Source organism: Scatophagus argus, chromosome 1, assembly GCF_020382885.2.
Source record: "Scatophagus argus isolate fScaArg1 chromosome 1, fScaArg1.pri, whole genome shotgun sequence".
Lineage (NCBI taxonomy): Eukaryota > Metazoa > Chordata > Actinopteri > Scatophagidae > Scatophagus > Scatophagus argus.
The window spans coordinates 141,974-159,467 of record NC_058493.1 but is presented as its reverse complement, the minus strand read 5'-3'; the positions used below and the strand labels follow the sequence as shown (position 1 = coordinate 159,467).

Below are 17,494 nucleotides of genomic sequence, written 5' to 3'. Positions count from 1 at the left end.
GTGTTGCATGTCTCAGAGAAGCAGAGTAAACTGCACTCTCTGTAGGTCTTCTGAGTCTTAATGACTGCAGCCAGCTCGTCTACCTTGTTAGATAAAGAGTTCACCTTGCCCACAACCAACCAACCAACAGAACTTGCATCTCCACCGCTTAGGCTTTAGCTTAGCTCCAGCTCAGCTGTCTCAATACAGCCATTGTAGCTCAGCCAGAATGGGGTGAACAATGCCGGCTCATCCCCTTGTTCAGAGTTGGAGAAGCTTCTCCCTTGAATACACAAGGCTACCACTGCTTCCTTGCCTCTCAACTTGTGCCATATCCATAGGATAAAGAAAGATGAAAGAAAGATGAAAGTGACATATTTTGTCATTGGAGGGAACTCACTCAAACGAAATTCGTGCTCTGCATTTAACCCACCCAAGTGACGTGCACACACACACAGCAAACCCGGGGCAGTGGGCGACCGCGTGCAGCTCCTGGGGAGCAGTGAGGGTTAGGTACCTTGCTCAAGGGTACCTCAGCCATGGACACCGGTATGGGGAATCGAACCAGCGATCCACCGGTTACGGGTCCGACACCCTAACCTACACACTGACTGAAAGAGTTAAAGAGAGTCGAAAAACACATTACAGATGGAGCTAGAGAAGAGGCTGCCACTCTAACTTAGAGTGGCAGTGGCATTTCTATTTATTTCTATGCTATGGTTAACTAAGCCTGGTGTTACCGGAAATCATGCCTGTTGCAATCCCCTTCCCTGACCTAGAATACCTCATGCTGCAGTGACACAAAGCAATTCATGTGCAGGAGAGCATGCATCTGGTAGCCAAGCTCAGTAAAACATTACACAAACTGGATGTCCGCCATTCAGTCATGTGGATCAATCTACCTGAGCCAGCTGGCCCAGACAATATCCCTGGACAAGTCCCAAAGATCTGCACCCACCAGCTAGTAAGGGATTTCACAGACATATGTAACAAGTCTGAGGTATGATTTAGCAAATATCAGGACCCCAGAAATCAGACACTGACAATGAGAGTAAGGACAAGTAAAGAGAGATTAAAGAGAGGAGAGAGGACAAGTAAAGAGAGATTAAATCTTTACTTACAAAAAACTATACTATTTACAAGGGCATAATGTCAGAGTTCAATCCTTTTTCATTAAAGCTGAGCAGGAGCCAGACAGCAGGTGAGTGTGTGTGGTCTACTTGCAGGTAAGTACAAGAAATCCAAAAGGCGCAAACCTGAACACAAGAAACAAGTTAATCCAAAAAATCCAAAAACATAGGAGCAAGACAAAGTAGAAGTAAAGCCTGATACGTATACCACAAAAGTGATACAATCGAGAGTGGTACGAAGCAAGTGAAAAGGATGGTACGAAGCAAGTGAAAAGACCGGTCCTCAAATAGTCACACTTGACCCCTGCAATGTGCATATTGCTCAAACATAAGCACAATACAAGCCATTGTCCAAGTTCGCTCTCACCCATCTGGAAGAGAAAGATACCAATGTGAAGATGCTGTTCATGGACTGCAGCTCAGCATTTAACACTGGATCCTGGAATGTCTGATGGACTGTCACCAGGTGGTGAGAGTGTATAGCTGTGCCTCTTTACCACTGAGTCTCATTACTGGAACACCACAAGGCGTGTCCTTAACCCTCTCCTTTAACTCCTCTACACTCTTGTGACTTTTGTGGCACAAACTCTCTTATGAAGATTGTGGATGTCACCGCAGTTTTGGGGTTCATTGCTTGCCATGTTGAGATGGTTTATAGGGAGGAGGTGACTGCACTGGTTTGTGCCAGGACCACCACACAGCAAATATGCCGGTGTTAATTTTCCAGTGTTATTTATATTTAACAACGTTGAGAGTGACTATAACACTTAACTCTGCAAAACTAACACCCACAGAGTTAGTGTTGGTGTAGATTTTGTTCGTTTCTCGCGGAGTAACGCTGTTGAGTGTTCATCTTGACCACTCCTTTCAGCTCCTGTGAAGAAGCGCCTCAAAGTGTGCAGTCGCCATTTTTCCATGTCACATGGGTAAGTTTTACTCGGTCAAATTTTCTAGTTTTAGGTTGATATTAACATAAATGTTGGCAGAAAGTGTTAAGTGGCTTGCGTTTGCTGCAGGTGTTTTGCAATTAAGTCTACTGAATAAATTCATTTCGGAAAGTATTTTTGTAGAAGTGACCGGTCGCTAGCAAGAACTTAAGTATCTAGCTAATTTAATGTTTTTCTGGTAAATAAAAACCGTGACCCGTTTTAAAGACATGCTTTTATTCTTTTCAATTGCAACTGTTATAACCCATATAACAACTGCAGGGTGAACTGGCCTGCAACAGGGAGCATACGAGCGGTGACAGCAGATGAAAGAGGGACAGAAAGGTAAGTTGTTTTCTGTGATTGCTTTTTAATGGCTGTCTGTCACTTTATGAGCCGTTAGCGACATAACTATTCACAAAATATTAGTTGACGCATAGCTTTACTCTAACAGCAGCAATTAGCAGCAGCAATTAGCTCTCCATTGACCCTGCATAGCGACGTAAGCTAACCGCGGTGCATCCCGCCTGTGAGGAAACACGGGACGGTCGGCTTCGTTTACTCTTCGAACCTTCAGTAGCATAAGTTGGTGTTTTGCATTTTCCTCATTAAATGCTCTAAAAATGCTGGTGTGTAAGCCATGTTATGTGGCGTATTTTAGTACAGCATATTTTCACGTAGCTACTCGGGTGACGTTTCAAATATGGATCGCAGCTAATGTTTACAGATAAAATTACTACAGTACAAAGGGCTATGGTTGTGAAAACTGGACAGACCAGACTCTGCTTTCTGCACAGTCACCGCACACGCTGAGAAATGTGTGCGTCCCTCGCGTTAATTCTTATAATACATGGTTTACACACAGTTTATGCTTCAAAATTGCAAGGCTACCGATGCTGTCTGCTGCATTATATGCTTATAAATGTACAATATAAAGACATAAAATGCCGCACATTTAACGTGGTAACTGGTCTGACATGGTGGAAGTAAGCAAAATCTGATTTTATTTTTCATTCACCTCTGATAGGTAGTGGTGCTGAGCAGCAGCAAGTTTGTCACATTACTGTTATTTTCTGCTCCCGTATTTAGCAGGAAAATAACATCAATAACAATGAATATGCTTATAACTTCATTATTTACTTTGTTTGGTGGTATATAATTTTTATTTTTGTCATTGAAGGCTGTGATATGCTGGTTCCTGTAGAGTATAAGGGAGTGAGTAAATGGGTCAGGGTGCCAAAGACAGAAGATGTCTACAGTTACCAAGAATTTGTAGGAGGAGGTAATGTGACAGCAGTGGTAAAAAATTTAGCACTTTAGCATTGTTGTAATTTGTGGTTTCTATTCTGAGTATAATTACTATACTAATACAGGTATTTATATATTAAGTTATTGGTACTTGTAAGAACAATATAACTTTTTTTTCTCAGTTTTTTTTGTATGCTTACTAACATTTGAGCATACAAGAAGGATATCTGTGTGTATTTTGACTTGATTTCATGTCATAACCTTTCATGATGTAATATATATTTTCTTTGTTAGTGCTGGTGAAATTCAATTTGCCAGATTTTACATCTTTGATGCTGAAGGATTCTGCAGGAGTGGAAGTGGATGCAGACATATTTGATGAACTTTTGAAGTCATCGGGGGTGTCTTTTAAAGCCTTCACTGAAGGATGTCATGGTAAGAAATTAATTGGATGATGTAACTATGTATTGACCCTTAGTTCTTTAAACTTATTTTTACAACACATGGCTGTTTTTGTGTTCTTAGATGACAGTGTTGAGGATTCTTCTTCAGAGGCCTCATTCTCAGAGTGGTTCCCATCACGTGCATCTGGGGCATCATCATCATCGGGTTCAGATGCAACAATAATATTGGAATCCACCAAAGCTCGCAAAAGACAAAAGAAAGCTGATTGAAGGGCCCCCTGACAGCATTATAGCAAAAGATGGAAGCTGTATTTTTCTGTTCTTGTGTTAACTAAGCCAGTCTGTTTTATACAACTATAATTTAATGAACAGAGCAAATATTTACTGTTATTTATCTCGGAATGTGCCTTACACGGAAATCATGCAATTGTTATTTCAGACTGTCATGGTAGCCCTGCATTCAAAGCCAGGTGGTAATCAAATATTCAAAGAATATGAGAAAACAAACCGTCTTTCTGATGGTACAAGAAGAAAGATGGTGAACATACTCGTGGCTGACATGGTAGAAACTCATGGGTAAGTGAATATGCACTTGCAAACATTGCAACATTTTTAATTTTATATGTTTACAGTTCAGTACAATTCTAATATTCAGTTTAAATATTTTGACTAAAACCACTAAAACAGTTTTAGTCAATATACATAAGTAATGGATGTAAATATTGTTTTGGGCTAAAATATCTTTTCAGTGATGCATCTGTCTTTTATTAGGAGGATCCCCCCCAGTAAATGTCCGCATAACATATGCACTTGACCTTACAACGTTGGTCCCCAACTTGAAGGACCCAGATTCAAAGAATGGTTATGTAAGTATTCACCTATGCTCTTATTTCTTTCTTAACATGCTATTTCTCTCCACAGTATTAATTATGTAATGTCTGTCTTTTAGAGGACTTGTAGTATTATACAGTACTTGTGTATTTGTATTAAAATGCATTAAAACATGTAGTTTTCCAGAAACGCACAAACGCACACTTCATCTGTTACCTCCCACATCCAAGGGTAGGAAAGCTTCAAAGATTAGCACATCTGATGCTGCTGACCGGCTGGTGAAGTTCAATAAGGTATGTTACCAGTCAGGTTATTTGTTGTTTTTGTTTTGTTTTTTTGTTTTTTTTCAAGGGCTTATGTTGATGTTTCAGTGTGCATTTAAGGTGAGAAATCAGGTATTTCCTCTTTATTCTTGGGTGCTTACTCTACAGCGAATTCCAAATTTCTTTTTGATTTATATGGTATCTTTATTCCTCAGGTGGGGCGAAGCATGGATGCCTTCCTCAAAGAAACTGGGCCTGTTCAACCACTTCTTCTGTGTGTCGGAGAAAGAAAGAACAGCATTCAAAATTTCTACATTGTCCTGGACCAAAAAATCATTCCCTGTTCAACGTAGACCGGAATTGCTGCCTTTGATGAGCTGTTCAAGGTCCATTTTGCTTTTGCTGTGTCCTATGACAAGGCATTGAACAACTTCTACACATTCATCCAGACCACTGTGTACGGCATCGATGTTGGTGTTATCAAGGAGAGTCCTCGAGTCAAAGAAATCAGAGCAAGAATTCTTCATACTGCAGTTTGAAGAACACATCTTTGCCTGGAAATATGTTCATGTGTTGCATTTGCAAGGTACACCACACAAGTTGTTCATTGTTATTTAGACATTTGAAGTTTCAGCATGATCTGTACCCAGGAACGTCTTTGCGTTTGAATTGTGGAGAGCCTGGATGTTCCTTTGTGTTTTTGACATATTCTGGTTACAAGTGGCACTTATCCCAAGCACATGGAAATGGTGTTGATTCAGATGTTGTCAACAGTTCTGAGCCTGTTGCTAATGTTGGAGCCTCAGTATCCCGGCCAGTAAATGTTTATACTTCTGTCACTGTCACAACTCACATTCCAATTGAAAAAAGGCAAATACAAGACATGTGCAGCTCTATTACTGCTCAAGTACAAGCCTCAGGAGTTCCAGAGAGTACTGTCCAATCTTTAGTTGGCTCAATGGAGGAACTGGTCAATGACATCCATGCACATGCAAAAGAAGCTGTTGTTGAATGTTTGTCATCTGATGCATCCAGAGAAACGTTAAGAGAAAGTCCAAGATTGTTTTGATCAACTTCAAAATCCATTGTCATGTCTTAACACAGAATGTAAAAGGATGAGACATTTTGAGAAAAAATGGAAAATAGTTAAGCTTGTAGAGCATATTCTTGGTGTCCGCTTTGACATACGTAGAGACAAAACGACAGGCACATACAGGTAAATTCCTGTCAATGACAAGTTCATGTATGTACCCATTATGGGGTCTCTTTCATCCATGTTTAGGAACAGTGAACTGTGCAACAGTTTTAAAAAGGCAAAACCACACCAGGATGGGGTCTACAGGGATGTTAATGATGGTTCTTACTTCAGCAATCGCATTTTATTTTCACAGCAAGAATTTGCTCTTCAGATCCAGCTCTACTATGATGATTTTGAAACTGCCAGAATATCAGAAAACTGATAAAATAGAGTTGCAGTCAGTTTTTAGTGAGGATCATCCAGGTTTATCTTTACGTTCAAAAGACCTCCATTCACAACATTGCAATGCCATTCAACAAAATCTTCTTTGGCCTCAGTATTTGGTGTCAAAAGAACCTGTTTGCTCAATTCTCTTCAGCTGTTTCATACTTCAGACAATTTTGCTGTTGATATTATGCATGATCTGTTGTCCTCTCCTTGAACCGCCACCTTAACATGGTGGAGGGGTTTGAGTACCTGAATGATCCTAGGGGCTATATTGTCGGGGGCTTAATGCCCCTGGTAGGGTCTCCCAAGGCAAACAGGTTCTAGGTGACAGGTCAGACAAAGAGCGGTTCAGAAGCCCTGGATGAAAGATAAAACAGCAAGGATGTGTACGTCGCCCGGATTGGCGTTACCGGGGCCTCACCCTGGAGCCAGGCCTGGGGTTGGGGCTCGCAGGCGAGCGTCTGGTGGCCGGGTCTCCGCCCACGGGACCCGGTCGGGTACAGCCCGAATAAGCGACGTGGGCCCGCTCTCTCGTAGGCCCACCAACCGCGAGAGGGTTCAGAAGGGGCCGGTGCAATGTGGTTTGGGCGACAGCTGTGGACGGGGGTCCTGGCGACCCAAATCCCGGACAAAAACTCTGGCTATGGGGACATGGAATGTCACCTCACTGGGGGGGAAAGAGACCGAGGTCGTGCGGGAAATTGAGCGGTACCAGCTAGAGATAGTCGGGCTCACTTCCACGCACAGCCTGGGCTCTGGAACCCAACTCCTGGAGAGAGGCTGGACTCTCTTCTACTCTGGAGTTGCCCATGGTGTGAGGCGGCGAGCTGGTGTGTGCTTGCTCATAGTCCCCCAGCTTAGCCGCCATGTGTTGGAGTTCTCCCCGGTGAACGAGAGAGTCGCTTCCCTATGCCTTCGGGTTGGGTACTGGAATGTGCTCCGACCGGGGACTCCATAGTTCTACTGGGGGACTTCAACGCCCACATGGGCGATGACAGTGATACCTGGAGGGGCGTGATTGGGAGGAACGCATCTGAATCCGAGTGGTGTTCTGTTGCTGGACTTCTGTGCTAGTTACAGTTTGTCCATAACGAACACCATGGAACAAGCATAAGGATGTCCATCGGTGCACATGGCACCAGGACACCCTGGGCCGGAGGTCAATGATCGACATTGTGGTTGTGTCATCTGTTGTGGCATATGTTTTGGACACTCGGGTGAAGAGAGGGGCTGAGTTGTCCACCGATCACCACCTGGTGGTGAGTTGGATCCGCTGGTGGAGGAGGAAGCCGGACAGACTTGGCAGACCCAAACGTGTTGTGAGGGTCTGCTGGGAACGTCTGGCGGAACCCTCCATCAGAGGGGTTTTCAACTCACACCTCCGGGAGAACTTTGACCAGATTCCGAGGGAGGCTGGGGACATTGAATCCGAGTGGACCATGTTTTCCACCTCCATTGTGGAAGCTGCTGCTCGGAGCTGTGCCGTAAGGTCTCTGGTGCCTGTCGTGGCGGCAATCCCCGAACCCGGTGGTGAACACCGGAAGTAAGGGATGCCGTCAAGCTGAAGAAGGAGTCCTATCGAGCATGGTTGGCTTGTGGGACTCCCGAGGCAGCTGACGGGTATCGGAGGGCCAAGCGTGCAGCAGCCCGGGCGGTTGCGGAGGCAAAAACTCGGGTCTGGGAAGAGTTTGGGGAGGCCATGGAGGAGGACTATTGGTCGACCTCGAGGAAATTCTGGCAAACCATCCGGCGCCTCAGGAGGGGGTGCCCTGCTAATACTGTTTACAGTGGAAGTGGGGGGCTGCTGACTTCGACTGGGGATATTGTCGGAAGGTGGAAGGAATACTTCGAGGATCTCCTCAATCCTGCTGACGTGTCTTCCGTTATGGAAGCAGAGGCTGAGGACCTTGAGAGAGATACATTGCCCAAGCTGAAGTCACTGAGGTAGTTGGGAAGCTCCTTGGTGGCAGAGCACCGGGTGTGGATGAGATTCGTCCTGGGTACCTTAAGGCTCTGGATGGAGGGATCACACTCCTCAGCCTCCCTCCGGGAAAGTCTATGCCAGGGTACTGGAGAGGAGAATCCGGCCGATAGTCGAACCTCGGATCCAAGAGGAACAATGCGGTTTTCGTCCCAGGCGTGGAACACTGGACCAGCTCTACACCCTCCGCAGGGTGCTTGAGGGTTCATGGGTGTTGTGGACTTGGAGAAGGCATTCGTCCGTGTTCCCTGTGGCATCCTGTGGGAGGTGCTCTGGGAGTATGGGGTCCGGGGTCCTTTGCTAAGGGCTGTGCGGTCTCTGTACTCTCGGAGCAGGAGCCGGTAGTAAGTCGGACCTGTTCCCAGTGCATGTTGGCCTCCGGCAGGGCTGCCCTTTGTCACCGGTCCTGTTCATTATTTTTATGGACAGGATTTCTAGGCGCAGCCAGGGGCCAGGGGGTGTCTGGTTTGGGAACCACAGGATTTCATCTCTGCTTTTTGCGGATGATGTTGTCCTGTTGGCTTCTTCAGGCCAGGACCTTCAGCGTGCGCTGGGGAGGTTCGCAGCCGAGTGCGAAGCAGCTGGGATGAGAATCAGCACCTCTAAATCCGAGGCCATGGTTCTCGACCGGAAAAAGGTGGTCGGTCCCCTTCAGGTTGGAGGAGAGTTCCTGCCTCAAGTGGAGGAGTTTAAGTATCTCTTGTCTTGTTCTTGGTCTTGTTCACAAGTGAGGGAAGATGGGAGCGTGAGATTGACAGGCGGATTGGTGCAGCGACTGCAGTAATGCGGTCATTGTACCGGCCCGTCGTGGTGAAGAGAGAGCTGAGCCGCCCCTCCGGTAGGAGGCCCCGAGGAAGACCCAGGACACGCTGGAGGGACTATGTCACTCAGCTGGCCTGGGAACGCCTTGGGGTCCACCCGGAAGAGCTGGAGGAAGTGTCTGGGGAGAGGGAAGTCTGGGCATCCCTGCTCAAGCTGCTGCCCCCGCGGCCCGGTCCCGGATAAAGCGGAAGAAGATGGATGGATGGATGGATGGATGGATGTTGGAAGGAGTGGTGCAGTATGAGTTAAAGCTTGTGTTTCAGTATTTAATTAGGAACTCCATATCCTCCTGACTACCGGTAGTTCAAATTTGTCCTCTGTGGAGGACATTTTTAAATCTGAGTATCTCCCATCCACTACATACTACTGAATTAACTCCTTTTGCTATCTACATAGGACAGTTAGGGCTTTTCAGTGATACCAAATGTGAAGGGTGGGGCTTTGGTACCCTTCTCTTCCTCATTCAGGAAAATGGCATCCATCAGTGCAAGCACATTTTATGGGAAGAGTGTGAGGGACCCGAGTGGTCTCCCCGAATAACGGGATCTAGGCAGAATCAGAATCAGAATCAGAAAAGACTTTATTGCCATGTAAGTGAAGAGGTTTCACATTACTAGGAATTTGTCTTGGTGATTGGTGCATACATAGAACATAACAGTAACATATAATTGAAGAATAAAATAAAATAAAAAATAAAGATAAAAATAAAATAGAGTAAGGTAACACAAAATAAAATAAGTGAAATAAATACTTTTCTGGAGGTAGTTCAAAAGTAAGGTGCAGGGTGGAGTATAGTGCAAGTGGGTGAGGTAGACAGTGCAAATGAACAGCAGGTGAACAGTGAATGAGCAAAATCAATGGCAAGATCAGATTCAGGCGGTAGAGGTTGAAAATAGGAGGCAGCAAAGCGTCAGGTGCCAGGAAAACCCCTTTTATTCTCCCGGAACACAAGGTTTTCACAGACAGGAACAATGCAGGAACAACGCAGGAACTAAACAACAATGGCAAACACTCACAGCAGTACATGGCAGTTCTCCCTAGGAACACCAAGAGCAAAATGAGGCTCCTTTAAATAGAGCTGCTGGTTGAGCCTAAATGGTCCAAACCATTATGGACGGGATTACCAACAAACATAATGGGAGCATTATGTTGTCCAATATGCTAATCATAATAAATAAATACAAAAAAATAAATAATGCATCATTTAATTTACCCATTCACCAAATATTTACACACCATACAATAATTTTACACAAACACCACATAGACAACACCATAAAGAAATAAAAACCCCCTGAGTGCAATGGGCCGTGCACCCTTACCCCGTGCTCAATAAAGTCTGCCCCTGCAGCGGCGCGCGCTTCCGCAGAGGAGCAGTGGAGCCGGACCGGGAGTGCAGGTGACTATGTGAATGTATGACAAACCAGAGTCTTTACAAACTGAAATGAAGAGGTGGACGAGTAGTGGGTACCTCACTACACGCCTGGATGCTAGACCGGGGAGAAAACTGACACGGGTGAGTTGTGGTTGTGGTGAGTGAGCGACGCAGCAGGCTGAATTTTCAGCGTCGAAGCGTCCATGGCCACGCCACGCCAAACATGTCACCAAGCACGTACAATATATACAAGCTGATAAAAGAGTCCATTTTTCCGTGTTTGTGTGTGTGCGCACACGCATCCATGTATACATGCGCCACAAAGTCCAAAAAAGTCTTTTAATTTTCCGATGCTGCCTTGCAGGCCACGTCACCAAAACGTGTCCCTCGCGGGAGACAGTGAGAAGGGGGGTGCTCACCTTCTCACAAAGAGCATAATGCTAGTAAGTGCATAATACTTTTTATTGAGCAAATTTTGGCTTGTTGCCATATTTTATATAAATCTCTTAACAATACATTAAAACATTGCCTGAATTATTTTAACTGTATTTTAGCATAGTATTTAAGTGTTTAAAAAACGTGCTCCGTAGTGGACATTTGTAGTTATTTCTTCCATTTTGTACTGTTTTTTCAAATGACAAGAAAGGGAGTCAATCTCAGAAGCAGAGAGAATTTTACTGCGAATTGTTGATGGAAACTCAGATATTGAGTTGTCTGAAGAAGAAAATCAAGATGCAGTGTTTGAGGCAGAAGCAGAGGAAGATGATTCAGAGAGCTCTGAGGAAATTCAGGCAGGGCAAGCAGATACAGAGGAGTCAGATCAAGCAGAACAGTCCACTGTGGAGCAAGAATACAAAGTACACCTTGAGTTTGTATTCTAGAAAAAAAAAAGAATTAATTTCTCTAACAATTGAGACTCATTTTAATTTAGTTTTTCTCCCTTTATTGCTTTTCTTAATATTCTAATTCCAAATCGATGATCCTCCCATTATTCAGAGCAATGATGCCACGACGTGCCAAAACTGGACGCCAATGGATTATTTTAAGCAGTACATTGATGATTCTGTGTTTGAAGGAATGGCCCTGTGCACAAATCAGCGTGAAGTCCTTGTGTCTGGAGCAACACTAAATACCACTCCTGAAGAACTGAAGACATTCTTTGGGAATTCTATTTACATGGGCTGTCTAAGATATCCAAACATTCAAATGTATTGGGCCTCAAATACCAGAGTTCAAATTGTGGCAGGATCCATGACCAGAAATCGGTTTTACAAGCTGAGAAATTCCATTAAGATCGTCAATGACCTTGATGTTTCAGACGATGAAAAAAGAAATGATCTTTTGTGAAGAATCAGGCCCCTCTTGACCAAAGTAAGGCAAGGATGTCTGAGTCTGCCTAGAACAGGAAAATTGTGCATTGATGAGCAAATGGTTCCATTTACTGGTTGATGCCCAGTGCGCCAGTATGTACCGGGCAAACCATACCCAACTGGATTGAAGGTGTTTGTCTTGGCTGCACCAACTGGTCTGGTCTTAGACTTTGTGGTCTACCAAGGCAAGACCAGTTTCTGGGTAAGAAATCACTGAAGTTCCTTGACTTCAAACTGCTCCTTGGTGAAGAGTTGATTACTCGGGCCCAAGCAGGAATTGCAAGTGACATCAAAGATGACTACACTCCACCATGTCAAAAGTGGAAGCCGCAGCCAAATGCAGCTCTGAGACACTATGGCGTCATCCATCTTACAGAGATGGTGGATGAAACACATGCATCAAGGTGTCGCAGATCCGGCTGCAAAAGCAAAACTTATGTGAGGTGCACGAAGTGCAAGGTATTACTTTGTGTTTCCAAGAAGAGGAATTGCTTTTTGAGGTTTGAAGGAAAACACAATTTTTTCAAAAAGTCTGTGAAGAACTTCAAAAACATCACAAAAACTCTTGTTAAGAAACACCAGAATCAGTTGGCATTTCATTTTGAAAACTTCTACTTCAAAAGATTACAGTTTGGCTCTATAAGTGAAGTCTTGGCTAGCAGTTTAGAGGGCAGTGAGGCACTGGATGAAAGGTTTGGTGTGTCTTGTTTTGTTTCTACAACTTCCTGGGTCAAAAGCTATGGTACAGAGTACCAGGTTGGGATGTACGTATGCACTGGCGTTGACAATGAGATGCCTTTGTTCAACAGGATCATCAGTATAATTGTTAGAGATGACAATGTTTATCTTCTAACTTTTAAATCTCTACATTGTATTTTGATGACCACCTAAATGCATTTACTATCTAGGAAAGAACAGATGGTGATCAGCAGTTTGCATATGACTCTGAACAAATCTACATTGTTTTTTTTTTTAATAAAAAAAATATTTTTTGTACAACTTACGTTGTTTATAGGTTTGTGAAGTAGATGGTTAAGGTGGGTATAGTGGTAAGAGGGGGATTAGTTGTCCACAACATTCTACACTATCAGAGTTAATTGCATTACACCAGTTAAGTGTAATATTTTGCACTGGAGTATAATCTGCGAGTGTTGTTTTTCTAACACTGACACTAGTGTAGTTATATCAACACTATTGAGTGTTAGCAGTGTTAATTTTTAACACCTATCATCTAACACCCATCATCTAGAGTTATTTTAAACTCTAGAAGGGTGTTAAAAAATGTACACTTTCGAAAGTGTTGATTTAACACTAAAAAGTGTGAACACATATAGACACTTTTGTAGTGTTAAAATTAACACTCTCAGAGTTAATTTGACACTGGCGATTTTGCTGTGCACTTCTCCCTGAACTTCTCCAAGATAAAGGAGTTGATTGTTGATGACAGAAGAGGGAGGTGGACGCACACCCCGGTCATTACGAGTGGGACAGTGGTGGAGAGGGTTAACATGCAACAACATGTGAACATGCACAAAGACCTAACGTCACCACATAACCTCTGTTGTCAAAAAAGGCCATCAGGCACCAAAAGACAATTCACCTTCATCTTTTGTTGTTTTACCTTTTGTTATTTTACTTATTATTGCTTAGCACATGCTGTCCTGTATCAATTGCATTGTATGTGCATGTGCAAATATGTTATATTTTTATGAAAACATATTCAGTATCTTGTCATTTTCACCCTCATGTGTTAACATCAGCTTCAAAAATCTAGTGTTAATAACTTAGTGTTCAACAGTGTGTGGGTGGTCAAAACCTGCACTGATCATGAGTTGCTCCAGGTCAAACTGGAGGGCAGACAGTAAAAACTTACTGTATGTGTTGTATGTGACACTGACTTGCCTGATCTGGCGTTTGTCGACCCATCTTCTGCAAGGCGATGATGGCCATATGGAGCGGGTAACCCCGGGCAGTGATGTCCCCCAGCAGCTCTCTCTCCTCTGGACTTAAAGCCAACAGGAGTTCTGCTGGTGAGTCCAAACCAGAGGAGGTGAGGCCCTGGTGAAATATGGTCGCAGTGGGGTTTCTACAGGAGTCTGGACGGAGAGACTTGAAAAAACAACAGCTGTAATGAGTGTGTGTGTTTGCACACAGAGGGAAACCAGCACTACTCAGATTGTTGGTTCATCAGATTACATCTAAATGTTTAGGCTTCTTTCTGTAACAATGTTTCCACTTGATTATCCTGAAAAACACAATACACCCTGATAAATCTCGAGCTGATAAACAGCATATGCAAATAAAAACCATCTTTTCTTCAATGCAAATTTTTACTTTAATGGTAAGAAAGCTTAGTCTTAAGAAGTTGTAGCATTTATTTATCGACTGACTGTAACTTGCACTGGACATTTACAGTCAATTCAAACTTATGGCTGACTCTGAAATGCACTTCTGCTTGGCTGCACACATCCCATCACTTGTCGCTCGTTCTCTCACTCTCGCTTTACCACTCCCTCCTCAGGCATTCACATACATACTGCTCTAGTTTGGCGCTACACTACTCGTGTGATGAAGTGATGATAATGAAACTGAATGAAAACTGGCTGAACAAATCAGTTAAATAATGGTTTAATCCGCTCACACTGGGATTTGTCTCTTAATGCCACTAATCGTGTCAAGTGACTACTAATGCTGTAAATCATGTCTTTCACTATGAAAGTAAAAGAATGCAAATTGAGGGAAAACAGCATTTAACTTTTCTAGCTGGAGTCTAGTTGGTAGCATATTTGCATTGTATAACAAATTAAACAGTTTCATAAATTAATTAGCATCATAGCAACATGTTACGTTACATTATCTAGCAATATTAGCTTATTAGCAAATCTTAACATGAAGTACATAAATTGGCTATTTAAAGCTATTTCAAGCAGTTCTTTGACAATGAGGTGTAGGACCACACAGCAAGGACGGTGCAACTTCAGCCCCTTCCACAGTAGGCTAGAAAGCAATGGATTCCTTAAAATCTCAGAATTCACAGGATACCACTGACTGTGCACTTTGTTCAAAATTGAGCCCACATTGGCCTCGACACTGTCAATGCCAGATGATTAACCCTCATTTTCAGAGGGTAGGCAAAGTAGACCAAAAACTAAAGAAGACGATGATTCCCATTTAAAAATTATGGTCATCAATGACCATAAAATAAATGTGACCTGTGATTCTATTTTCCACTTTTAAATGGTTACATGTGTTTTGGTTTTTGGTCCCTTGTCTCCCTGGTGTTCGTCCATGTTTTTCCCCCATGTTTTCCCCCAAAGATTAAAAGTAAAAGATTAAAAGTACTGAAACTTTAATGTGCCGGCTACCACTTCATTAAAACATGGAAAAAGAACAAAATAACAAAACACAATTTCAATTAAGTCTTGTTTAGTTGGCATTTATAATGCATTTTCTCAATGCAGATGTTTCAGTTCTGTCTTATACCTTGGGAATGATCCAGAGGATCCCCACTATTTAACTATTGTTAAATAGTTAAACATGAAGAAAACTATTTCCTTTGGAGCATGACACTTCAAGGAAACTTGAATTTAGCCAGAATAAACATACCACACAGTAAATGTAGACTATAGAATGCTGAAAAAAAGATGGTTGAAATGTACTAAGATTTAAAAATGTGCTAAGCACATGACATAGATTATTATTACTTGTTTCAATGTTAATCTGTTACTATCCTTATAACCCCTACAGATTAATGTGTTGTATATGTATAGGGTACAGCTTTTTGTGCTACACTCCTGACAGTGAATGCAGAATTCTCAGTGTAAAATATAGTATGGATGTTTGGAAATGCAGCAGGGTTACAGCTATCAGATTGTTCAACAATATAAAGTTTGGATACACTGTGCTGAAAGAACAATAACAATAACAATAAAAGAAAAATTATTTCCGTAATTATAGTATGCTGGCCAGTGATAATGTGGCAACTGTGTGGAAGAATGCCACTTGAAAACACCACATACTCAGTTAACTTCTTCAAAATGATTACAGTGAATCAAAACTGGAATTGACACTACACATTTCCCTTATAATACATGTTTATTTCTTACCATATACGTTGCGCTGTAGAGCCTTTCATCTGTATTGGCAATGGTGTTGGGGACTCTGGTGTTGGGGGTCCTGTGTGAAGATGGGCTTTTGTATTGGCTTTCTGTATTGGAATCACATTGTTTGGATGTGTTCAGCACTGACAGGGAGCACTGTCGTAAGTTTTTCCTGCGCTGGTGTGGTAGGCTGCTGAGGCAGGCAGGAGGGTTCAGAAGGTCTGGAACAAAGGCTTTCTGAGCTGTTCTCTGACCACGTTGACATGAAGCAGCAAGATGCTCTCCACTGTCTTTCATGGACAGACATGCCTTGGTTTTCTCTTTGGCACTCTCTCCTTCATCCTCAGAATCTGACAGGTCAAATTTTGTGCGCAGGACAGCAGGGTTGAGGCTGTGGGAGCGCTGTCTAGGATTGGGCTCCCAGAAGTCGGAGCAGTGGCGGCTCACCAGATGGCTCTGCTGTGGGCTGGTGAGCATCATCCAGTATGGTGGACAAGAGGGCAGCAGTCCTGATGAAGAGGAGAAGAGCTGAGGCCACCGCTGGCTCGTGGTGCCACTTTGCAGCCCACTTAGCACCCAGTTTTCCAGACTGAATTCATACTGTCATATGGACAGACAACATGTTAGTGTTCTATGCCTTATATTATTATTTACTATGAAACTTCACTTTGGTGATCCCTTGAATTTTCTTTGGTCACTATGAGTATGATCTCCTGTTCCATGCTACCTCATGATAACATAAGTGTAGCTATACTTAGTTTATTTAAGTATCAGTTAATTGGAACTTAGCTAGCATACAGATGAGCTGTATGTTTATTATTATTTTTCAAGGTTATTTTACAAATTCAAATGACCATTAAATTTATTACAATTCATCCTGTGGGGAACATGAATTTCAGAAACACATTTCACAATACCCCGATAATTGTTGAGACATTTCAGGCTGAACTAAGTTGATTGAACATGTTCGCAAATATTCCGTATTCACACATTCAGCCATAACAGAACAATATGATCATCCTCTTGAAGTGTTTTGTGTCAACTAATGATTACAAGTCCCACATTTACTCTCTTTAGCTCCGTTTTTGCTCTACCCTTTCTTGAGGGACATAGCTGGTTCTTCAGCTGCTTAATGCTCCACTTTATTGACCAGCTGGAATGTAGCTGTGTCTGTGTGCAGTTTGCAGCTGAGCAGATAGTGTACAGTCCAATACATGATATACATGATACAAGATATTGTGATGTAAAATATGACCATAGTTTTCATGATAAACCTTGCAAGGCTTTCTGGGGAACAGTTAATGCTTTGGCATATAGATGGCCCCTGTATGGTCTACAGGAACAGACCATGAATACACCTTGTTGGAGCCTCTAGTCATGTGTTGATGAGAACAATAGAGAGGCCTATATGTAACCCATAAAGCCTGAATTAGAGTGACTAACCGTTAGAAATCCATTTATGACGTACACCTAGTCATAAATTCCTGAGTTCGATCTCCGAACGAGCACGGACATTGGCTGCGTGCCAGCCATCCCTAAAGAATCTACGGTGACGTCACTCAGGTGTTAAAAGCTTAGCGCGACCCTCAGTCGTGGCTTT

The 17,494-nt window shown here is 43.0% G+C and overlaps 1 protein-coding gene across 4 annotated transcripts in view; it reads right to left on the bottom strand.

Annotated features, from left to right (window-relative positions):
• Positions 1 to 17,494, bottom strand: part of ubap1lb (ubiquitin associated protein 1-like b) — a 55,252-nt gene that overhangs the window by 8,506 nt on the left and 29,252 nt on the right. For 2 of the 4 annotated variants that reach the window (XM_046372549.1, XM_046370939.1), the window contains 2 exons: positions 15,901 to 16,494; positions 13,697 to 13,903 (listed from right to left, as the gene is read on the bottom strand). In XM_046372549.1, the coding sequence (XP_046228505.1) occupies positions 13,697 to 13,903; positions 15,901 to 16,494 (801 nt within the window). The remainder of the gene's footprint in view (positions 1 to 13,696; positions 13,904 to 15,900; positions 16,495 to 17,494) is intronic. The other 2 variants (XM_046371799.1, XM_046373378.1) reach the window with 2 other exon arrangements.